At 33.1% G+C, this 26,239-nt stretch overlaps 3 protein-coding genes across 7 annotated transcripts in view; 2 read left to right on the forward strand and 1 right to left on the reverse strand.

Annotated features, from left to right (window-relative positions):
• LOC131845792 (sphingomyelin phosphodiesterase) overlaps positions 1–1,085 on the reverse strand; it is a 26,058-nt gene extending 24,973 nt beyond the window's left edge. Inside the window, exon 1 of one of the 2 annotated variants that reach the window (XM_059194890.1) lies at positions 591–1,085. The gene's annotated coding sequence lies outside the window, so the exon portion shown is untranslated. The remainder of the gene's footprint in view (positions 1–590) is intronic. The other variant, XM_059194888.1, reaches the window with a different exon arrangement.
• Positions 1–6,128, forward strand: part of LOC131845793 (uncharacterized) — a 14,071-nt gene extending 7,943 nt beyond the window's left edge. For 2 of the 4 annotated variants that reach the window (XM_059194892.1, XM_059194893.1), the window contains exons 4-7: positions 3,541–4,633; positions 4,717–4,917; positions 5,075–5,194; positions 5,848–6,128. In XM_059194892.1, coding sequence (XP_059050875.1) covers positions 3,586–4,633; positions 4,717–4,917; positions 5,075–5,194; positions 5,848–6,077 — 1,599 coding nt within the window. In that variant the 5' untranslated portion in view covers positions 3,541–3,585 and the 3' untranslated portion in view covers positions 6,078–6,128. Of the gene's footprint in view, positions 1–1,754; positions 2,006–2,026; positions 2,174–3,540; positions 4,634–4,716; positions 4,918–5,074; positions 5,195–5,847 lie in introns of those variants that run through there. The other 2 variants (XM_059194894.1, XM_059194891.1) reach the window with 2 other exon arrangements.
• A 2,462-nt stretch (positions 6,129–8,590) lies between these two features.
• On the forward strand, positions 8,591–24,912 carry LOC131845883 (serrate RNA effector molecule homolog). The gene is made up of 16 exons (XM_059195032.1): positions 8,591–8,914; positions 9,709–9,960; positions 10,373–10,558; positions 11,637–11,703; positions 11,803–12,004; positions 12,092–12,180; positions 12,518–12,668; positions 13,286–13,614; positions 13,696–13,836; positions 14,160–14,357; positions 14,490–14,777; positions 14,862–14,975; positions 15,064–15,207; positions 20,766–20,890; positions 21,666–21,779; positions 24,708–24,912. Exons 1-16 carry the CDS (start codon positions 8,775–8,777, stop codon positions 24,784–24,786), a joined length of 2,619 nt encoding a protein of 872 aa, XP_059051015.1. The 5' UTR covers positions 8,591–8,774; the 3' UTR covers positions 24,787–24,912.
• Positions 24,913–26,239: the final 1,327 nt, after the last annotated feature.

The raw sequence follows: 26,239 nt of genomic DNA on the forward strand, positions 1-26,239 counted from the left end.
AATATAAATCTGACGTTTGCGCGTTTGTTTGACAACCGCGAGTTTTGAAAAAGGTAAACTACTTTTCAAGTTGTTTTAAGTAGTTCACGCAGGATATGTTATAAGTAGACATATCTCCAATTAACTGCAGTTTTAGATATAAGTAAGCTGCTAAATGTAGAGATTTTCATTTATTATTCTTAATCAAAGTATTTGCACATTAGTATTAATCAATTTGTAGGTAATAGATGGTGCAATATACTGTTGTTACTTATATAAGATTAAAACAAATATTAATTTCTACATTATGTCATAGGTAATCAAAGTAAACGGCTTGCATTTTATATTAGTTGTACTGTTTGTAAAAATGTCACGGCTCAACAAATTATTCGAAATGTGATACCTATATTTCAGTCAATAAATCGGACAATCTAACAGTCCGACGCTGATTGGTGTCGATACTGTGCGAAGTGGGACACCTGACTTTCTGACCTACAGACGCTCTTCACGATACTTCGGTTACAAAATTGTGTAAACAAAGAACTTCAATTTCTAACTAATAAATAAAACAAATAATGTATATTTTCAATATCGCAATTTAAAATCCTTACCTTATAGAAATATAAATAATCTGTTCCTCATTAAGGTTGTCCAAAAGCCAAGAAATCGTATTACGGTTACTGTGCAAATAACAACATTTCACTAGTCTTCTTTGTTACCGAACAAAAATCGCTGCATTCACATTCCTATTAATTATTTTTAAGAGAAACTGCGCTATCACTGTTCTTACGCGCATTTAGATCGTAATAGACAAGAACACTAATCTGTGTACTGAGTCCGACGTCTGTTCCAACGGAGCGAGTGACCACAACCGCACGCGGCGCGCGCAGTGAGAGTTGTGCCTTCATCCATTCCATCCACTCCCAGTGGCGTGTCGCAGCGACCGAGGAAAGCGAGGGCTGTATCCGCGAGATGCTGCACCTTGCACGTGTATCCTCATGACGCAGTACAGTACATATGGCGCGATGCGCTGTAGTTAAGGATCATGGTGACAATGCTAGCCGCGCTTTCCGCCGAGGAAAATTAACTTCTTTAACACAGTCCTCTTAATAAATCATGTACAGAACAATAGATTACATAAAGTTTAATTGTTTTGATGAGCAACTCTGACTTTCATAACAAAGAAAGTGTCTTTATGTGATGATAGTAATTCGTATAATTAATATTTTAGTCTTTTATCGTCTGTTACTGCTCTTTACATAATTTACGTGCACTTATCTAAATCTATTAATATTAAATTGTAATATTTTCTTATAGTTTTTGTTAATGTAAATGAACCAACTCTATATGGTACAAATAAATATAATACGAGGCTGGTTTTTAAATTTGGGATGATATTACATTTACTTGATTACTTAATTAATTTACTGCACTTATCTAAATCTATTAGATTATCTCTATGTAGATTTAACTCTGACATTTTCATAACTTATAAGAAATGTGTTTTAGAAAATACAACTTACAACTATTAAAAACATTACAATATATGTAAAAGGTGTGTTTTTGTTTACTTATCGTTAGAAATATTTTATAGTATTGTATCTTATAGATATTTTTTACCGACTTGTCTATACTTGGGAGTCCACAGAATTACTGTACCTACCTATTGAGAGTTTTTGTTTACATTACTTTTGGTATTTCATAAGGAGTTTAACTATATAGACATTACTATATAGTTATTAAATATTTTGTATTTGCTTAGTTTTAATTAGGTACCTTGCGTGTAAGTACAATTGCTACAAGTACTATTAACTAGTGTATATTAAAAACAGCAGATGTTCATACGGTTGGTCGCCAGCATAAAAACAATGTTACTCATGAGTGAGCACAGACCATTACCTACCGCTGGTGCACCACACGTTACCAACCCCATAGTATAGTTTTGTCCCTTACTTACAAGTCCATTGAGGTATTATCTCATCACTGTCCCACGTTGATAACCTATTCGGGGTGCTGGTGTTGGCTGGTAAGTTGTTTAGACGTTGTCCGCGGCAACGGTAGCACGATAAAAGGCACGCGGCTGCGGAGCAAACAGACGTGCACGGTAGCTTCCATTTGACAATACTTTCTTTTAATTACCATTTCTCCATACTAGAACGGTAGTATTAAAATCAAGTGCAAACATCATTAACATGTAAGTTTAAGTTTATTGATTTAACAGTAGAAAACACCCTTAATATCAGCTGATCACGTAAAGTAGAACTGAGTTTTTCACTCGACCTAGAAAATGTACTTGACCTGCCCCTGCATTTATATTTCTATTAATAGAAAAATTAATCCTTCTATGACGACCCATTTATTTAATAAAAACATGTAACATTTTTATCTATAAAGGGCATAAACTGGTCAGTAATTAAATATACTCGTAATATGCTATTATTATGTGAACATTAAAATTTTAATAATCAATCAATAGTAATTTAATCTTACAAATAACTTTATTTCATTACATAACTCTTTAAAGAGTTAGGTGTAGGTATAATTTAATTACTTTCTCCAAAATTTTTACAGTTGGTCTATATATTTTTTATAGAATCTATTACCGTACTTTGATTCAATAAATATTATATAAAATATATTAATAATATTTATAATTAATTTAACATTATTACTCAGTCCATTCACATATCAAATAATATATAAAAATAAAATCACATATAAAATATTTCATACAAGGAAATGCTTTACTTACTGTTTTTCCTGTTTGGACAAAAATATGTATGTTTAGTATTTTGTTTTGCATTATTTTACAGCATGTTTTTGTCGAAAGATATTACATACTTTCGTAACTATAGTAACTGTATGATCGGTTGGTATCGTTTGTCGAAGTTAATTAGGTACTTTGAAAATTTACACTGCGCCGGATGATTAAATTACTACTCCCCTCATGGATACGAAGAAACGGGGGAAATTATTGTTTTGTATTAATACGTATGTGATATATATATATATTAGAAGCTATAGGTACTAAACGACATTTGCCTATTATGTTGATGCAAACGAAATAATTTGTTAGTAGAGCAAATTAAAATAAAATTTATCAAATGTATTTAGATATTTTCTTCTCTCAATTTAATATAATAATATCTATAATATGTTTAATAATCGCCCTCAATTTATTGGAATATTTATATAGAGTTTAACATTTACGGTTAAAATTTGCTAATTATAAGCTTTCCTAATATTGATACATCAATAACTTATACTAATATTAACTTTTTACAATACTAAACAAATATAGCATTGTGAAAAATAGTCGATATATAAATTAATTATTGTACCTCATTTATTCTCTACTTAATAGTACCACAACTTAGATGAAAAGATAGAACTTAAAGAGAATTAATTGTATTTTCTTATTTTAACAAAGACCATATGAACATGGTATTATTAAAAAAATATTTATTGAACAATTTCTAAACGTTTCGGTATTTGGATTACCTTATTTTACTTTTAGCAATGACCTAAACACAATTATTTATTTTTGGTTTATTATTTCAGATGTTGGAAGACGTGTAACGGAATGGAGATATTTCAATCAACATAATGACATTATCAAATAATAATAAGCAAGATTTAACCATAAAGACTGATATCCATGATGGATCTACTAACTTGGATTCATTGTACTGTTCGCATCTTTGGTCAAACAGTAATTTACGTAGAGCCATTTTAAATGCACCTTGTGGAGATAATAATGTAATTAAATATTGTTACACATGTAAAGGAAAAGTTAGAAAATATGAGATAAAACTTCCAAGTGATAATTTTGTTCCAAATAATCATTCTACACCAAACGGGAAAATAATTAATGGCACTGATTATCCTATAGGAGAGTTATTGGAAAATTCCCTTTGTGAACGACCTCAGATTTATGGATCTAGTGATAAAAATATTAAAAGCCCTGAAAGATGTGCTGACATAGAAACTATAAATTCTGATATTAATGACTGCATTCCGTCAATATCTAGCCAGATTGATTCCAGCTTCCGACAAAAATTTACTTCATATGAAATGCGTTCCAATGAAAATAATCGAAGAAGATTAAGAAAAAGTCTAAGAGGCATTGAATGTATCGTGAATTTTTCTTTGACTGATAGTCCTGTGAAGAAACGTACTCAGATACAGGCATGCTCAATAAGTGTGATGATTGTAGCAATTGTAGTCATAAGTTTTGTTTTAGTAAATTTTACTACACCTAATTTTACTCGTGCAACCAAAGTAATTAGTACAATCGTAGTGCCAACAAAACAAAATGAATCGCAAAATAGTTCTTTATCTACAACAATTATTTATACTGGTGTACCTTTACTGACGGATGAGAGTACGACAGCATATCCTACAACTCTAGAACCTTTTGTTCACAGTACTGAAAACATATCATTAATGTCTAGTATCATATCAAAGATACGTAAAAATATTAGAACATATCCTAAAGATTATAAAGAACGTAATGCTTATAAAGCAAAAGACATTATAAATAGAGATTTATCTGAAAAGTTTTGTTCGTGCCAAACTAACGAAGTCTGTATGTTGGATGAAAATAGTGGAAAATCGATTTGTAAACAATCGATTGATATCGATGATCCCACAGGTGAATAAAGACTATTATTAAAATTAATACCTTCGTAATTCTACAATTTTTGTGTCTAATGATATACAAATATACTATTGTAGGTTGTGGAGGATTATGTGCCTTGGAAACAGAAGCTTGTCAATTAGTGGATAAGATGCGCGGGGTACGAGTGTGTCGTCTTCTAACGCTGGTAACCTGTTCTTCACAAGAGTGGCGATGTCGTAATGGTTTATGCGTGAGAGCAGAAGCACGCTGCGATGGTTCCATACAATGCTACGATCGCTCTGATGAAATGCATTGTGGTAAGACATAATATATCTATGTAGGTAGGACTATTAATTACATAGTAGGAAAATGGTACATTTATTGATTCATTTTTACTGAAATAGAAATACTTATAATTTAATTGCAAACGTTGCAAAGTACCTGCCACCTTAATTTGTTGTTGACGATTTTCAGATTGTGATTTGACTAAACAGTTCCGATGCGGGCATTCCATATCTTGTTTTCCAAATACAAAACTATGTGATGGGATTATTGATTGCTGGGATGGATTTGATGAAGTCAATTGCACCATCGGTAATTATTTTATCCATCAATTATTTTGAAGACAATAATATCTGTCTGTAAAATTATTACTGTATCCAAGTAGTCACATGCTTAAGTTTTTTTTAGATAATTTGCATAATTTTATTACAACAATATTCATGGACAACAAACTTAATAATGGAAGTAAATGGTCCATATACCGTTTAGTATGAACTGGGTTACGAGTGTGCTCGCTTCATCGACGACACAACCTCGCTTAAACCTAACGGGGCATCCTATACCTACTTCCACCTCTTTATTTATTTATTGATATATGTACCATTTAAAACAACTTATTTACGAGGATAATAAAATAATCATAAATTATAACGTAACTAAAGTTCACCTTCCTACGCATTTTAAGTTTTATTCTTCTGCTCAGATAGGTATATAGCCATAGTCATAGGATACATAATATATTAGTTACTCATAAATAATTTAAAACAAATAGAGCACGGCTCTATTCTGGTTTCGGGGTGAGGTATCAGTACATACATTTTTTTACCGATTCTTAGATGTTGGTTGACCTTATATTCTTAGACATATCAAGAATAACCGACCTATGGTAACAACTAGTTTATTCAAAACTATTTAGGATACATATGTGTACATTTTGCATAAACAACAAGTGTATTTTCTTCCAGAGTGTCCGAAAGATCAGTTTACGTGCACTGATGGACAATGTATTTTATCATCAAGATTCTGCGATGGTTTCATGGACTGTGAAGATGGCAGTGACGAACCCAATGGCTGTGACGGTGGCTGTAGCGCCCATGAACTTTCTTGTGTGAACCAACGCTGCGTACCTCATATGGTCCGCTGTGACGGCCATGACGACTGCGGTGATGCTACGGACGAATTGCATTGTTCCTAACATAGAATAATAATATATGCTTGTATAACAAATGGTACATTGACATGGGCATTGCCACGTATGAACCCTCATGAATCATAAGTATCGAAGGCCTAAATTTATCTGAAAAGAGTCTATTCGCTGGACGCAAACAAAACGCAGCTGCAATTCTTTCAACAATATCCTGACTACCTCCATGAAAATAGTACTGAGTACCTAAATATGATAAATAAGTATATAGATAGATTTTTCATCACCAAAAAACATTTTTTTAGTTACGTGATAAAAGTTAGTAAATATACCTATACTTATAAGTTAAATTTTTAATTGACATATACCTTACCCACACTATACTTAAAATGTAAAAATACTGAATAACTACCTACTCGCTTAGGCCATGCTTCTTTCGCAGTTGCGCATCCATGCTTCTTTCGCAGCATGTACAGTCGACACAGGTCAGAGAGCTTTGTCACATTGAAAATATTAATAATACATAAGTGAAACTCAAACAGCATTAGGTAAGTAAGTAATAAAAATTTAAATTACCAGACAATTGAGAACACAAACAAGTGTATAAGTATTACTTAGATACTTAGGTACATGACGCTAATTTGCCAATCAATACATAAAGAATAAATATAGGTAGATATTAATAGAACTAAAGTATATTAAAAGTGGATGAAATAGAGATATTAATTAAAAACCTTAAAAAATATAATATAATAACTAAAATATATTATTAAAAGGAGTCCCTCCCAGCAAAGTTTTGAAGATACTGGCAGCGTTCCCCCTTTGAATTGCTATACTAATCCTTTGTCCGAGTTAGCTGCCAGCTCTTCGGTCTTCAGTGATGTCGAGTAACCTTTTTGCTAATATTAATTTGAGTATGTGCTGATTAATGCAGGAATCAAGAATATCTTGAAATGATGTGTAGAAGGTCCTATAGGTATACTTATAAGATTGTTTTTAAAAATAAATATATCTTGTATGAATTGTGTGTAAGAGTCGAAGTTAACGCTCTAAAGGTCTAGTTCTGTAATGGGACATAGGATTATAGGATAGAGATAGTACTCTCACTCAACACTCGGCAATATTTCATTTGTCTAAGTCTCCTCTTAACTCTGTATTGATGTCAGTCTGCATCAAAGAGTAAAGTAAGAATACCAGAGGGTCTATATTAAGATTACACGTTGAGTATCTGCATTATTCATATGCCCTTGAAGCACAATATCAAATAAACGTCATACTTATGGATTAGTATAAAAATTACACGTGAATTCAAAAATTCCAAATACGTTTAGGTAGTAAAAATACAACATTATTTTAAATAATTACTTTGTTATCATTTATCAGAATCTTCTTAGTTACGGCGCAAATTAGAGAATATTAGGTACATGGATATACACGATCTGTATACCACGAACACCTACCCTATTTGTAGACATGATCAATGAAAAAACTATTCTATTAACTAATAACATCATCATATATCATTAAAATGCACAGATTTCTTTAGATGCAATTGAGATCATAAACAAACCACCAAAACTAAATGGCCCACCGCCCACATTTATTAGGTATATAGCTACCTAGATTACAATGAAATGGTCACCGTTTCATTGTAATCTAGCCTGTTATATATATTCATTGTACCCTGCAAGCTAACAATATAGGCGATGTGATTTAAAAAAATCTTTTGTAAATATTGAATTGTAACTAACGAAAAAAGAAAACATAAAAAAGAATTGGAAACTTATAAATAAACAAGGTACGAACCTTCGTCTGTGACTGTAAATAATAAATAATACAAAAAACAGTCTAGGGAGGCTGCCGGGGCCAGGGCTATGGTAGCAATAGTGGCGGTTTTTGTCGACTGATGACGACTGCATACTACATCAACATCACGAAACCAATTAATTTAAAATACTTACATAGATAAGAGCGGAACGGAGTATCCATTAAAAATAAAAAAAAATACATGGACCTACCTACATAGGTTAATCACTTCCGTATATGCATAAAGTTAGTATACCTATTATGCTTCAGAAGCTGGATTAGGTACTTTTAAATTTGGAGCCCTTTTAGATCCGCTTAAAAAAGAAAATATTAAATGTTTTTTAAGTTGGCAACTCTGCAATCTTTTTTTAATATAATTTACGGCGCCAGATTCCTTGCATTTTAAACAATAATACATTAAATTTGGTGGAACATTGTTAATTTTCTAGTTATGATTGATCACTTCGTTCTCAATGCAATCTGTTTCTTACTACAATATTTAAAGCAAAGCGTTATTATTAGGACAATAGATATAATGCTTAATGACGTTACGTAATGCAACTACAGTTATATACTTCCAATTTAATTATCTCTTTTTCCCAATAATTGAATTCTATACAAATACTATACTACACATACTGCGCGTAATTAAATAAAAGGTCTATTAATAATGAGAAGTATAATTAAAATTTTTTAGTCTGGATTGTATTTCACATTCTCCATTTTCCCACTTTAACAATTATAGCTGGCAATACCGGCTTACTTTCTCGCAATACTCGCATTCTCATCGAATCGTCTTCTATTTTTTAATTTCTTTTGGTTGACTTTCTTTTTACGTTTAATTTATGTCTGTATTAATTCAGACACAGCTGAATTTCATAAAGTGAAACAGGACTACGAAATTTTAGTTGAAACTAGTTATTTGTTCTATACTACTTAACCATGGCAGATAGTGATGATGAGTATGATCGGAAACGACGCGATAAATTTCGTGGCGAAAGAGGAGCGGCTGAGGGCAGTAGCTATCGCAGCAGTGATCGTCGTGAAGAAAGAAGTAGAGGTCGCGAAGATTGGTCTGATAGGTAATTTCTACATACTTTAACAATGCAGTAACATCAAGATAACAGTTTAATCATAAAATAAATTTTTATTACTCTTACAGATCCCAGCCATTACCTTTTGAAACTCCTAAAACCCATTCCCAAGCCTCCAAACCTACAAAACGTTCTGTAGCAATAACTGTAAGGTACTGAATTGATTGTCTATTTAAAGCAATATTGTACATGAACTACTTTTAGTCTTAATTTTAGTGAAATTATTACAAATAAAGTACAACAGATCTCACTTTTAATAGTCTTACTTATGTATACTTACTAATTTATAAATTCCTAAATATAAAATCTTGGCTTACTGTGAGGAGTTAGAATTATCATAACAAATACCATTTACTTGCAACATAAGCACAGAAAATAAAGACAAGGCAATAAAGAATTTTCATTTCATTGAACACTTTTCATTATGTTATAATACCAGAAATGTTTCCAACATTCTGCCCTCTTTTTATTATGGAAAAAAATATTCCTGTAGTGAATGTGTTAATCCTTTTTTAAAATGTATTTAAATGTTCCTGTATTTTGTAAGTGTGATTTGGACTATAGAGGAAATTAAATGATTTATTCATTATTAATTTAATTTTCTTTTTTATTAATTTGTAAATATTTAGAAATTAGAAAAAACATTAGTCATCATCATTATAGCATACTGTAGTTTTTAATGTACTTAATGACTTGCAATTCCAACCTAATGAACAATTACCTAATTACATATCAAAGTGAGACTTGCTAATGTCAATTTTTATGTATAAAATCTTTTTAAGACCTCGTGGCGGACGATCCGGGCCTGACTATAGAGACTATCGAGGTGGAGCTGGTGCTAGCCGTGGTTATTCACCAGTTAGAGGAGAAGGGCCACCAAGCAAACGTATTAGACCTGATTGGCCTATAGAAGACAGAAGATATGGAGGCATGCCACATGATTCATATGGTTCATATGGTTGGGCACATGATCACTTTGGACCACATCCAGCTCACCAAGGGTATGGTCAACCAATGCCACCAGTGCCAGCCAGGTGTGTTAATAGCTTTTACTAAATATGCAATTTTTTATTTACTTGATCACCTGCCACATTTTCCATATTGTTTATTTCATATATCACACATTCCCAAAATAAAATATATGTATGATACTAAATTTGACTAAGTGATTATGTAGATAGAGAGATTTTAGAAGGAATAAAAGATTTATAAAATACAATAAAATTTATCTATATATATAATATATAGATAAATTTATATATTTGAAATCTTTACTTCATATCTCACTTATAGTAACATTAACTAGGAACTAAGTTCATTGAGGTAATGATATTTCCTAAAAGAACTTACATCAGTTCTTTTAGTTGTATAAATTAATATTCACTAAAATTTTAGTATAAAATTATTTCATCATTAAGTAATTAAATTTTTTTTTTCTATTAATAGAGAGAATGTGCTACCAATGGGACCTGCTGATGGTCCACCTACCATGATGTCATTTAAGGCATTCTTGGCTGCTCAAGATGATTCTATTACTGTTGAAGATGCTATTAAGAAATATAATGAATACAAGCTTGAATTTAGGAGGCAGCAGCTTAATGAATTCTTTGTTGCTCATAAAGATGAAGAGTGGTATGTTTCATTAAACCATTATATTTTTATAACAAAAGTTCTTTGCTTTCATATTAATGTATTATTGTTATATCAAAGTTAATTTTTACCCCAAAAAGCTACTACAAAATATCATTGGGACCATACATAAGTCTACTTTTCATTTTAAAAAGAATCATCTGAATTATTCCAAATTGACATATGACACATAATATGCACTCGAAAAATGTATATATTGTAAAATGCAGTTAAAAATAAGAAGCCCCTACTTAAAATTATTAAAAATGTTTGGGTCACATCAAACTTTAATATTGCTGTACTTAATTCCAAAGAATAAGTCCTTCAATCTGATTGCTATTTATTACAATTTGCTGCTGTTTAAATAAATCTAACTAAACTTACAGCCATTGGATGAACTCTTACAGTAGTCACTCCATTTTTGTACTATATTGTTATTTATAAGTATATTTGTTTAGATTTCTTTAAACATGTCACGCAAATCTTAACAGTTAACCTTTTTTCCCTACAGTCTACAGTGTAATCGTGTGGAACGTTGTGCTGGACAACATTAAGAAAATTTATTACTACTTTATACAAATGATAAATGTGTGTAGCTAGTTATTCTCGCGTTGACCAGTAGCGCGCAATGCTACAGGTTTCGTTACAGTTAGGGGTAGGGCTTACGTATTCCACATGTGTGGAACAGGTGAGATTATGACGATTTTTTAAATTATTGTAAGACATTTTAGTTCTTATAAGTTGATCAAGACTTCTGGATGCCAGTCAGGTGGTTTATTTTATTAACTGTTTAAGACTGTTTTTCACATTTTACAGAAGGTTAAGTAATCATAATCATCACTGATTTCAAAAATTGTACCACAATCAAGGCATGTAAATAAATAATTTATACAAAGTACATTTTTACTCCCTAATTTTAATTTGTCAGGAATGTAATGTTCTCTCTATAATACATTAATAAAACATGTGAAAATACAGTCTTTTAATATTAGCTGTTGGTAGATTGAATAGTGTATTTTTTATAATAAATAAAGTACATACACATATAGCATATATAAACATAAATTTTATTGTTTGGTAGGTTCAAGATAAAATATCATCCTGAGGAATCTGTGAAAAGAAAAGAAGAACAACTAGGTGCCTTGAAGGTAGATAGTTTGTAATAAAATTGTATATTATCTTGTATTTATATATATATATAAACAGTAGTGCAATCCAAATATTTAACAAAAACAATAAATTTCCAGAATCGCCTCAATGTGTTTCTTGAATTGCTAGATCAAGGAGAATTAGATAAAGTAACAGTTGATGTTGACAAGTCTGAAAAGTTGATAAGGCTTCTTGACACTGTAGTCATCAAGTTGGAAGGAGGTACTGAGGAAGATCTTAAAGCATTAGATGAACCACCACCCCAGGAAACCACTAATACTGCTGCTACTGATAAGACAGGTATATAATTACTGTACACTTATTGCATTCAAACTTGTTTACTTACTTTCTGATTTCGACCTATTATGGTGTAATTAAATATTTTAGATAAAGGGGACGCCGACAAACCTGTTGTTATAGATGTGGATGCTGTAAAAGTAAAAGACGAGAAAGAAGATGAAGAAAAAAAGGAAAAGGTATATACTATATATTTTTATCTACATATCTGTACATTGAGAAAATAAATATTATCAGTGTATTATGAATGAAATCTAATATTGCAATATATTATATCTAAATAACAATACATTAATTCTCTTTTGGTCACAATTATACCTATATTGTCAATTGTGTGTGGTGGTTATGTTATTTATGAATAATAAGAAAACCGAAATTTATTACACATTTGTCAAATAGATCACAATGCTTAAGGTTTTTAATGTACATGATATATTGTAGAATTGTTTTGAATATGAGATTTGCTAGGGTTAAATTTATTTTGTTAAGTTAAACAAAGAATGACATTGATTACAGGAGAAGCCTGATTCGAGCCCTAAACCTACAGCTCCATTAACAATGGACATTGATCCGCAGTTACTCCAATTACAAGAACAGGCAAAATTGTTCTCCCGCATTAATTCTGTAACAGGGGAACCCGAACCTGAGCCTGAAGAAAAAGAGCCACGTAAGTATTGAAAATTTAAACTGGGAAATTAAAACGTCGAACGACGTTTAAAAATAGACGAAATATAGAATACGAAAGCGACGAAATATAGAACAGAGATAGTAGAAGAGTTGTATGGTATTTTTTATATTATTGTCTATTGCCCCAATATCTTAAAGGTCTTTGGTGTATATGCCTGATATATATATGTTTGCAAACATGCTTTACACTTAATTTTTTTTATTTAATTTGATAATTTAACATAATATACATAACTACTGTCACGGTTTTTATCCAGAGTTTGAGGCATTGGCAATTTCTGACTTCATCAATAAGTAACATTAGAAATTTTTACATGTGTAAGAATAATTATTCTTCTTTTTCCCTGTCCTAAACTTACCCGGAGGTGATTACTATTTTGGGATTAGGCCACCCATAATTCTATAATTTTATTTACATTATAAACTCTGTCTCTGCACTTGCACTTTTTTTTTAATATTTTAAATTACTATAAGTATCTCTGAGCAGAACAATTTATTAAATTTCTTGGTCCAACAATTCAGACTAATCAGTGCAGTGTCATTGCAAGTATGGCTATAATGCTACAGTTTATTTTCAAGTCTATTGTTTAATTTTAGCACCACCAGGATCATCATCAAGCTCATCATCCTCTAGTTCATCATCATCCAGCTCTGAAGACGAGGATGAACCTAAAATTCGGCGCAAATCCAAGTCTAAATCTAAAACACCAGATAAATCACCAAAGCAAAAAGAAAAGTCGCCGAGTGTAGAAAAAATTATAGAACCCAATGAGAATGATAAAGTTAAGGAGAAAAGTGCTGATGAAAAGTCAGAATCTGCAATTGAACCTGCTGTTGAAAAGAAAGAAACCAGGGCTCTACATAAAACTACTTCAATTTTCTTAAGAAACTTAGCTCCTACCATTACTAAAGCGGAAGTGGAAGCCGTAAGTATTATTATGATGCAATAATATGTCGAAGTTATTAATGGCTGATCACATGTCTCATACGTAATGTTTGTTGTTCAGATGTGCAAGCGTTATGGCGGTTTCTTACGTGTGGCCTTAGCCGATCCACTTCCGGAGCGGCGCTGGTTTCGACGTGGCTGGGTAACTTTCCGTCGTGAAGTCAACATTAAAGATATATGCTGGAACCTCAATAACATAAGGGTAACCATATTTAACTTTTCGTCTCATCATTTATCTTATATATAAAATTTTCGTGTCACAGTTTTCGTTCCCATACTCCTCCGAAACGGCTTGACCGATTCTCATGAAATTTTGTGAGCGTATTGAGTAGGTCTGAGAATCGGCCAACATCTATTTTTTCATCCCCCTAAATGTTAGGGGTAGTCCATTCCTAAATTTTTTATTTTTATTTTAAGGCAAAAAACGTTTGCCGGGACAGCTAGTAATATTATAAGGATTTAATATGTAAAACTTAGTATAGAAATAAAGGCTTTTTATTTATTTTGATCATTGTATATGTGTAGCTACGCGAATGCGAGTTGGGCGCGATCGTAAACCGCGACCTGCAGCGTCGCATCCGCGCTGTTTCGGGCGTGACGCTGGAGCGTGGCGTGCTGAGGGCGGACGCCCGGCTGGCCGCACGGCTCGCGCACTCGCTCGACTCCCGCTCGCGACTCTGGGGAGAGGAACCCACCAACGGCGACTCGCAGCAAAACTCGCAGGTGATCACCTCACCATTCCTCCTGTTTCAATTTTCTTGTAACCAGTGGTTGCCCAGTACTCGACATTCGACCACCATTAATTTAACATTCAGTAAGGACATGTAAAATACATTATTTTTTTATTAATTTCAGACCTTCAGCTTAAATTCGAAAAATCCAGTACTTCACAAAATAACTGAACACTTGATTGAAGAAGCGTCAACTGAGGAGGAGGAGTTATTAGGGCTCGAGGCTTCATCAGATTCATCGGCACAAGAGCAAGCGGACCCTGAGCTGGTGCGTGTGTTGGATCGCCTCGTGCTGTATCTACGAATCGTGCACTCAGTAGATTATTACAATCACTGTGAATATCCATACGAAGACGAAATGCCCAATCGCTGTGGTATCATGCACGCTCGGTCAGGACCACCTGCCAATAAGGTAATAAGTAGTCTTATCATTTTCCAAAACTAATAAATAATTAGTTTTCTTTTTCATATTAATTTATTTTCTCGTTTCTTCCAGCCAAGTCAACAAGAGGTTCAAGATTACATCAAAGCATTTGAAGGGAAAATGTCTGCATTTTTGCAAGATATTAAACCTCTTTCTGATGAGGAATTGCAAAAACTTGGTATTAAGGTAATTTGTTTTGTTGCAATCCAATTGAATAAAATAATTAAACGTTACATTCCTGTAGTTGTTTTCTGTATTTTTTTCTCTTGTTTAGGACCCTGATGCAGAAGTTGAGAAGTTTATACAAGCCAATTCTCAAGAACTGTCCAAGGATAAATGGTTGTGTCCTTTGAGCGGCAAGAAGTTCAAAGGCCCTGATTTCATTAGAAAACATATTTTCAATAAACACGCTGAAAAGGTAAGATATATTGAGTGCGGTACCTCACCTGCGGTACACATTATTGGTAAATCTTATAAAAAACAACAATAACCTAAGACCATTATCAATTAATTGACGCCGTGGTGAAGGTAGTACTTAACACACCCAAATATATTTGATTATATTTGATACTAACGTGACAAAGGGGTGATCATACCTCATATCTCTGATTTAGTAAATATATTGGTTTTCTTATCGGTTTTTTTACACTGTAGTGTCTGTTAGAAATTTAATTGTCATAATATTTTACAGTTTTCCATCTCTTCTGGAGGTATAATGTCATGGTGTTTTGCTCTCTCACATAGTTTTGGTAATGAAAATAAAGTCTTCTTAATGATTCGTGTATATTTTTTATACAATACAGTTTTTCATAGACAAAAAAAAAAAAATTAAAACTGGAGAATAGTGTTGACAGCGTATAAAATGGAACATGCCCCCGGACGTTGAAAGCTTGCCTTTCAACAAGAAGTGTCGATCAGAGGGCAAATCTTGCTGAATGATTACACGCCATTAGAAGTCTTCACATCTGCAACGCGAAAGCCATCGGTCCCGGGATAAACTGCAACAATGCGGCCCATTTTCCATCTTAAGGGAGGCAAATTGTCCTCCTTCACAACCACCAATCTATTCAGCTGTAAATCTGGTTCCTTAGATACCACCTTTGCTGTAGTTCACTGACATATTCCTTAGACCATCTGGCCCAAAAATGTTGGCGTAGTTGTTCTAGTCTTTGAAATCGATTTAGATGTGTTAAATGCCTTTATGATACTGGAAGTGCAGTTACGGTGTTCCTATCAGAAAGTGGGCTGGCGTAAGCGGAGACAAATCATTTGGATCATCTGAGAGACGAACCATCAGAATTGCTTCAATTTGAGTAAGGACTGTGATCAATTCCTCGAATGTTAAATTACAATTGAATACTCTATATAAATGATGCTTAATTGCTTTTTTAAAATGAGGAGAATAAGGGGGACATAAATGAAAAGAGAAATTAGCCAAACCATCACAAAATAATAAAAGTAGTGCCATTATCAGAGAAAATGTCCGTAGGTTTTCCTCTACGTGAAATAAATCGACGTAATGCACATAAGAAACTATTGCTGGTTAAATCACCTACTAGTTCAATATGAATAGCCTTCGTTTTAAAGCAAACAAAAATTGCGATATATACCTTGACAATTTTACATCCACGGCCTTGACGGCTTGCAGATGAGATAGGCCCTGCATAATCTATGCCTACACATTCGAATGGACGACCTGGAGTTATACGTGATTCAGGTAAGTTTCCCATAAGGGGGGATACGGTTTTCCCTTTCATACGTGTACACCTTATACATTGATAATATGAGATTTAGCCAAATACGACCTTTTATTGGCCAATAAGCCTCCCTAATAGACGCTAACAATAGCTGTGGACCGGCGTGCGCTTAATATCTCTCTTGACACAAATGATTAATATTATCCATGAATATGTTAAATTTGTTTAATTGGCTCTTTAAAGGTAAGGTTTGTGTTTGCAAGAGAGTTATATATTCTGGAATAGATTCTATTTGAGCAATTTTAATTATTAGATTTAATGCAATTTCTTCTGATGGATTAAGATGAGTAGTTTTTGGCTTTAATTTTCTGCAGCCGTTAATAAATCTAAGTGCATATGCTACAGCGCGTTTCAAGCGCAATACATTTGAAAAACGACTAAAATCGATTAACTTGTAATTGTCAAACTTGGTGATATGTAAATTTTATCGGGAAGTTGCGAACATTATTACTGAGACTCCTCCTGCTTTAAAAAAGGGGCCCAGACCACCACAGGTATTGTCACTAGCCTTGACACCGCGAGAGATATCAGGATTTTTGTAGTGGGTACATGTCGCCAGACACTGTGCTCGGTATTACAACTCGATTGCGGACAAACGGTTGTAGTTTATAACATTTTAAGCCAAGTCAGTCCAAAAAAACGTTTAACATTTATAGGGATGACATTATTTTTAATTAGACGGCACAGAGCTCAAGTCTGGGGATCGTAGTTGGCTTTATTGGAGCGACCTTGCTCTTGGCTAAGAGCAACTTCACCAAAACATCACCCTGTTTGTTCTTTTTATATAAAGACAAGCACCATAGGCACATTGGGATGCGTCGGAAAAACAATGAATCTCAATAAGTGAATATGAATCACAAACAACCAGGCGTGGGATATAAATATTATTTAATGTTGCGTATAAATTTATGCCAGTGAGAAATATCAAACGGAACCAGTTCATCCCATGACAATTTATGCAACCACAGATGCTGCATCCAAGTTTTTAGAGATATGATGAAATCAGACCCATGGGATCGAATACCTGGGCGATTACTGAGCTTGGTGTGAATAGTAATTTTGAAGTACAAGTTATCAATCATGTCTTGCTGGGTTCAAATCCCATATTCAAATTAAGAGACGAGTTAGACTGGTCCGGAATAACAAGCTGAGACCCATTGGATTTCCACTTACGCAGTATAACCATTCCCGCGGATGCCAGCTCTGCCGTGATAGCTTTCTTTATATTTAAGGCCTCCTGGTTGGAATCAGATCCCGTTAATAAGTCATCAACATAGAAGTCATGAATAATAATTTCAGACACTTTTTTATCGTTGCAGTCAAGGCCAATTTGTTTTAAACATCTAGTAGCTAGATAACTGGCACTTGAGCAACCATAAGTGACAGTGTTGAGTTGATAGGCTTTTACAAAGATTCCTCGCGCGCCTGTCATCAGGGTGAACAATCACCTGCCGATACATTTTTTCTACATCAGCAGCTAACACATATTTATAAAATCGAAGTAAAATAGAGAGCAGGTCGTCTTGGACTGTTGGTCCTACCATTTGAATCTGATTCGCCATTTTGTTCTAAGACTAGTAGTGGTGCTGTTTGCGTTCAACACCCCATGATGAGGAATAAAATAAGATGTAGAATCAATATTTAATTTGCACTCGGTCATGTGAGAGAATGATATTCTGACAAGAATGCAACATAGCTATCTCGAAAGGCTGGCTGGGTTTTTCTAATGAATGCAAGCACCGTTTTGCTCGCTGAAATGAGTTACCTAATACCTTATGAGACTGTTTTGTTAAGAATTCTAACACAGAATCGTCCATTTGGAAGACGGATTGTATTTTTTACTCATGTTCTTCTGAATTTGAACCTACATCCTCCAACTGCCAAAATTTTGATAATAGACTCTGAACATCATTATTTTCAATATTGCTATGAGTACTTGTATATGTTGTGAGGTTTTAAGAGAAGACTCCTGTCCATTATAAAGGGGTTGTCGCGTTCCCATAGAGAACGGTTTTTTCATTCCTAAACTTATTTTTGTGATCCGAGTAATTCCCAGAATATATTACTACCAATTATCATGTCTACTGCAGACGCCTTATAAAACTGTGGATCAGCGAGGGCAATATCATCAGGTATTTTTATGTGTGAAACATTAACAGAGCGGCAAGGTATGTCATCTGTTATAGATGGCAATACATAACAGAGAAGATGTTTCGAATAGTTCTCATTCAAAGAGTTAATTAGGACTCTGCACATTTTTCTCGTAGTGGTTTGAGTTTTATTAATGCCAAATATTGGTTTATCAATATTGATATATTCTAAATTTAATGAGTTACATAATTTCTCAGATAATACAAGATGAACTGGCACCTAAAAACTTGACAATGTGGGGATTACATAATAATCATTTATACTACAGTTGAAATATCTTGATTTACTTCTAAAGATGTATCAGCACAATAAGAAGTTTGTAGATCCTTGCCCATTATTACCCGAAGAAGCTGATTCCAATAGGTTAGACTCATAGTTCTCGCAGCATTACCCGCATTTGGTAAAATATTTGCATTTGTTCGTTTAAATTCTGATACATGAATTAAGGTGTTATGCTTATGCATAATTTACACCCATTTTTTTTACAACGATTTGAATAATGTCCAGGACGCAAACAGTTGTCTTTATTTGTGGAATTACAATCTTTGTATTAAAAGAATACAAAGTGAACAATTTATTATTGTTATGCTCTACAGAGAGAAACGTAGGAGACATGTGGTTTGCAACATTAAACACAAAAGATCCGCGCGGTCCCTAATAAATTCCAAGAAAACAATCAGTTTTATCATTTTTGTTTAATTGAATTATTCGGAATGTTTTATGATCTAATTTAGTCATGATATGAATGAGAAGAGTGTCCCATTGTCACCACATAGACTTTTATTCAGCTGGTCAATTGCTTAAGACTAACCGAAGACTCATTTTTAAAGATTCAACGACAAAATGTTTTTATCTATATCTGATGATGAATAAAAACAAATTTTTGTAATAACTGCAGCTGAACCTTCCAGAGAGGCTCGGAGATAATGGAACTTATTAATTTCATCCATATTATCGTTTTTTATTTTTATTATTGTAGGTAATTTAACCAGCTGATGGTTGTTTATTATTATGTAACTTTTATATATTGTTGAATATTTTGTGATTGTTTCAACAAGACATTCTAATTTTAATTGCACCTCATCATATTGATTATACAAAGATTCAATCTTACCTATTCTTAGCTGCAATTCATGTACCTGTTGGTGGCTTAATGTATCTCTCAAGTCATTGATGTATTTAGCAAACAGTTAAGTCCCTTGAAACTAGCTCTTTTCTTAATAAGTTCCTTTTCTTCCCTTTCTGACATTTTGGGGTTCTCTGGTAATATTTTCTTTACGTTTAAAATACTCTGAAGGATTGGTATACAAATATTCAGTATAGGTACAATATACAATAGGAACATAATCGTGACGTTTAATAAAACTCGTTGGTATGACAAAACACTATATAAGCTTAAATGCTACAATATTTTACTTGTGCATATATAATTATCTTATTTTTGTAATTACACAAACTGTCAAATAAAATTACAATTGAATACTAGAATTTTAAACAAATAACGTAATTTGAGGTTATCAATGTGCCGGTTTATAACACCACTGAATAAGCGAAGGAAACCTGTTCGTTAATTATGACAGACAAACCTTGTTTCTGCTTATTTTTAAATTTAAATTGATATTCACTAGACAATCGAGGCAATTCCATTAATTCAGGAGTTTTTTCAATGATTCATTTTTTGTCACAACACTAGTGTTTTTTATTTCATCAAATACTGACAACACAGTAAACGTCAGTTCATAAGCGACGGTTACGATCACTATCAGACGAGCGTGTTCACCGACAGCGCGTATCTCTCTTGACACGTCTAATTAAAAATACGACTATATATGCGCGTGTGTCAAATACATGATAGTGTTTATAAGTGCGCATAATTTTCGTAAAAAAGTGTACAAAATTTGTGATCCACGTATTAATATAACGATATTTTATTTCGAATTCGATGATGTCGCATATTGCATTAATATAGTATTGCTGTCAGCTATGCAACATAATAAACATGTAGCGGCTCCATTATTAGGTGAACTCAATGTTCCTGTAGTATTTATTTATAATGTTTACTAAATAGGTGGACGAGGTGCGTCGCGAGGTGTCGTACTTCAACGCGTACGTGCGCGACGTGCGCCGGCCGCAGCAGCCCGAGCCCGCGCCGCGCCACGCGCCGCCCGCCGCGCACGCGCACCACGCACCGCCGCCCGCGCCCGCGCCGTCAGTACACTACACACCACCTCTATATATGAGGGCACGCGGTTGTTGTAATGTGGACTAATAGCCCCAATGTGTACCATGTCAGGTTCATCTACACTTGGTTCGCCCTGGAAACTATCGTGATAAGTTCATGGTGAATTTACCATGACGGGCTGACGTTACGCTTATAAACATTCGAGACCTCATAGCCCATCATGAATTTATCTCCATGAAGTTTCCAGCGGGAACACGTGGAGGTCAACCCGACCTGGTGAATTTACTATGATGGTCTGACCTCGAGCTCATCTTATCATCCTCCCAGCCTCTCCCAGAGTAAACCGTTAGCGCAGGCGAGTGCACCTTTCGATTATCATCCATAAGAGAATCCTTATAAATAACTGGTTGTTCAGGCAGGCTATTACTAGTTATGCATTTTAGTAATAATTTATATAAAATTTGTACATATCTCCCACCTCTCACATTATATAAGCTAGGTATTTGAAAGCAAATTGAGAAAATATGTGTTCGCCTCCGAACGAGGCGAAACACATGTAACAATGTGAGTGTAGATTCACCAACGGTCAGAATTTGATCACTAATGGAGAAAGTGATGATGCTCCAGTAATGATTGTCATGCAGCATTAGACAAAATAATATAAATTATTAAGCAGTATGAAGTTTGTTTTTGAAGTAAAAATGCCACTACTGATAGACACATCGACAATCATTTAAAGTTATGCTATAGGTTGTAAGTACTTAGGTTTATATTGTATTGCGACAGATACGGCGGCGGAGCAGGTGTGGGCCCGCCGGCTGGTCGATGGGGCTGGGGCGGCTGGGCGCCGGCGCCGCCAGCGCCCTACGCTCCAAGACACCCGCGCTTCTCGAGACCCAGGTGAATGCTCCACACATTACACAATCTTCCATCAGATTCTTTAAACCTTGATACACATATTGTAATACAGATATAATACATATATATAGACTACAAAAATAAAATTAAACAAAAGACACAAAGTATGTACCATGACACACATTCCAACCTGGCCTATTCTGAAAAGTTTTATTTACACTCTAGTGTTCTCCGCGATTTTACCGCCGTGTGTATTTGTAGACGCCATTTGTTATTTTATTAATCATTGTAGTTGCTCTGTTTAAAACGAAACGTCTTCAGCCATATTTACATAAATTAACGCCGACAGTTTTCTACTATATTACGATATAATTATATGTACAGACAAAGATAATACAGAAGATTAAACAAACATACAATTGAATTTTGTCCACATTTATATATCATAATAACAGACAAACACCTCTATTTGAACAATGCAGCGAATTATGATAGTTTGTTACAAACTACACATCTTCATATCTGACTTTTATTACAAAGTCCATGCGTCAACAGAACATTCCATTCGTAAGACAAAGCTAACTATATTCAGATACGTAACTTCCTTCTTAGTATATATAGCTAACAGATAAAGCTTGAAGTTCATAAACGCTTAAGTATTTGAAAGGCGCGACATTCACTAACCTTGTGAGTCACAATATTAGCTCACTGTCCCTTAACAATAATATTATTTCTACACTACTTTATCAGTATATAGCTTTGAAAAATGTATAAAGAAATTATTGTTTTAATTCAATATCGTACATAATTTAACAAGTATGATGACTGTCTTTCAACATGTTTCTTTTTCTAACTATATTTAAAAGCGGCATGTTATTTGCTTTGATTGTTCTTTTCCACCATTTTGTAATATACATTGTATATTTTTTGGCCGTCTCTTTGCCTAATATTATAAGTTATATGATTATTATACCAGAAAAATCGTGCACATTTGAAACAACTTTCTTGCAGAATGAACTTGTGTATGTTGCGACCCTTCCTGCTTATTTTTATCTCACTATGAATTAGTCGCATATCAAAATTTTTATTCTGATCGGAAGTCATTATTGCATGGACAAAATATTACAATAATAATTATGGATATAGATAATAAAATTTAATCATGTAAATATTTGGTTACTTGTTTAATAAGAAAGCTTTGCATTATTTAAATACCTATCAAAAATATATTGAACTAAACCAAAACTTTAGAAAAATTATTACCACTTATATCTAATATGATTGACGGCTGGAAAATTAACCAGTAATCAGTTTATGCATGACTTCAGTGTTTTCACTGTATTAGTTCTATTCATGTGACTACACAAATAGAACTTAACTTAGCCGAATATGGTTTGTTATGCATGCATGGATTTACAGGTATGGTATGACTAACGATATTCTGATACAAGTAAATGCAAGTAACTTACTTACTCGATAGTTTAATTTCGATAACAAGTTATGTTGGAATCTTGCTCTCAGTATCTCAGTATCAGTACAGTGTCGAAATGAAAGTATTGTACTTGGATCGAATGTTCCTTGCTTTTAAGGGACTCGATAAATAAAGCGAAACTTAATCACCTTGTGCTGTACCTGATGACATCAATAAAAAGGGAGTTGAAAACTCATAATGATATGAAATACTGCATTATTTTGTATTAATATATATATAATTATATAAATTATGTAATTATTAAAATGTATCGATGTGTGCAAGTATCGATAGCTTATTGTTATCAGAACATCCTTAGGTGCGAATCGTTATATAATTAGTAATAACACAAAAATAACACACTATAACACAATCTACCTCTCTTTATTGCATTCTATGAACAATCAAACCAATTTATTAACTATTATTTAATTGTATGTCGTAGTCAAATATTTTGTATCCATAAAAAATTAATAAATATGGGTTTAACATAATACATATTTATTTACATATAATAATACATATCATTTAAAGACGATATAGTATGAGTTTATAGAGAATTGAATGTAATTTAATCTTAATAATATGTTGATAATAACTAACACCAATATGGAATTGTTGATTTGCATGTGAGTGAACATTACACTTACGGCATCAATTTAAATTTGTTTACAGATACAGATTAAAATTGATGCCGTGTGTGAGTGATTTAGATACATACATTACTTGGTATGAGTATATACTATTTTAATCATATATTTGAATTAATTTCAATGAATGATTACTGAGATATAAGAAATAATTTGCAGGGAAAATGTGGATCGCTCGCGGCCTATAATTGCATACAACGATCTTGACTTCCCGGACAGTGGTGACATATTCTAAAGTGACGTACAGCCATGACTATGACTTTCTATACAAGAACAGAAATGTATAAGTTATACATTCCATCAGTTAATGATTTTATTATATTGTTGTAAGTCATAATTATTAATTGCAAACAAACACATAAAATTTGTATTGATTAAAGTGTAATAAGTATATCTTGATTCTAAGCATTTCTGTTTATATACAATGTACTTTATTATTAAATTTACATAACGGACATAATTACATTTTTTTGTAATTAATTATATTGATGTGATCAACTCCATAATGCTTATGTTTTTAAGTATGTTGTATTTATGAACATTGTATTCTCAATGTATGTTTGATGACATTTTTATAAATATAAATATTTTTTTTATATTATATCTTCAAAAACTATTGTATGAGAAGTTACAATAAACTGTCCATAAATGTGTCGTATTACGTCAATGGTTCTTTTATTTCTCTTAACCTAAATGCACCTTATTTACGTAACGTCAACTCCCGGGAAGCTGAGATTCATTGGGGCCTAATAAAACGTGTCAAATGAGCATGAGTAGTGTATATTTGAATCACTTTGTCTATGTTTGGCAATAGGCGAGACGCTGTTAACAAAAGATTAATTGTTAAAGGGGCGGTGGACAGGATTTCCGCCCGGTCATACACTACCGCGACCTGGATGCGCCGCGCGATCCTGACGAGTTCGTATAACATGGAATCTAGTGTGGACAACTTGCTAAAGGACCTCGTAGAATTCTAACCACGTAATATATAGTGACAACTTATAATGTCGGGCTGTTTGAATTTGCCTTCTCAGAGTGTATTCTAATAATATACAATACATTATATTGACTATTCGTATTTCACTGTTCTGCGCCTATAATAATATTCTAAAGAATATTAAATTGTATGTTTGTGTGTTTTGGTATGATGTTCTATGGAACTAAGACAATACTATAAATTATTCGAAGAAATAAAGTCACAAACATTTTGTGTCATTCTCAAATATAACGGGAAACTGCTAAACTTACTCTACCAGATCTGTTATAATAAAAACTAACCATCATTTGTATAGTAAAACTGTATAGTTACCCCCTTAAGGTAATGTATGAATGAATAAATTACCTTAAGGCGGTAATTTTTACTATACAGAGTACATACGTACCTGTATGTGGTCTATGGTATAAATACAATATTAAGCTGTAACCTAGGTTTTATGAGCCTAATAAACAATAGGTAGGTATAACATGCAGATTGAGAATAGTCTATACGTCGATAATCAATTTATTTATTATCGTTAGCAAATAATGGTTAGGTGGTAAAATGACAATAAATAAATGATTAGATGACATAATGCTGGTAAACGAAGCAGCAATAGATAGGATTAACTCTCAACGGTGACTACTGGAGCAACAAAAACGCTCCTTTTTTGTTATGTGGTAGGTGGATGTATTTCTATCATGACATAATCATGAATTACTAATGAAATTAACAGTTAAACATCATGAACATTTATATGGTACACGAGTCTATTATTAAGAATGAACTATTTGTCAGTAAAATATTACATATAAAGCGTCAAATGCAATCTGTACTAATATTGTAAAGAGAAAGTGCGGATTTTGTAATAACAAAATAGTTATCCCTTGTATCACTGCACCCATTTGAGAAATCTTTCATTTTGTTAAATTTATATATTAACTATTTTTGCCACCAGAAGTAAATTAGAAGGAACATAAATTAGAGTAATAAGACAAAAAAGGCCATCCTATCGCAAATATAATTAATTTAAGAGTGGGATAGGTCATATATTAGAGTATTTATAAAGTTAAAAGCACCCGGGGATTCCGGGGCAGGCCACTAGTTTTAATATAATTAGATATATATGCGTGCTCAATGAATGTTGGTGCGTTCTGCCCTAATGGTTTAATACCCTAATTGATAGACTAGTTTAAATCTAGATGAAGCAAAATATCTGTTTTAAATTTATTTAAGATAAAGCAACCACTGACAATGGACCAAATTAATCAGAATATCAGCTAGTTTACCCTTGCCGTGAATTAAATATTCTCTGCAAAATGTGTCTATATAAAATATTACAATAAAACGTCCACAGTTCCTCTAACTATCTCACAATTTGATTTATAAGGATAATCATTTTATG

The sequence above is a fragment of the Achroia grisella genome, unplaced genomic scaffold (genome assembly GCF_030625045.1).
Source record: "Achroia grisella isolate CSIRO2021 unplaced genomic scaffold, CSIRO_AGI_Agris_v1 utg487, whole genome shotgun sequence".
In the NCBI taxonomy this organism is placed as follows: domain Eukaryota; kingdom Metazoa; phylum Arthropoda; class Insecta; order Lepidoptera; family Pyralidae; genus Achroia; species Achroia grisella.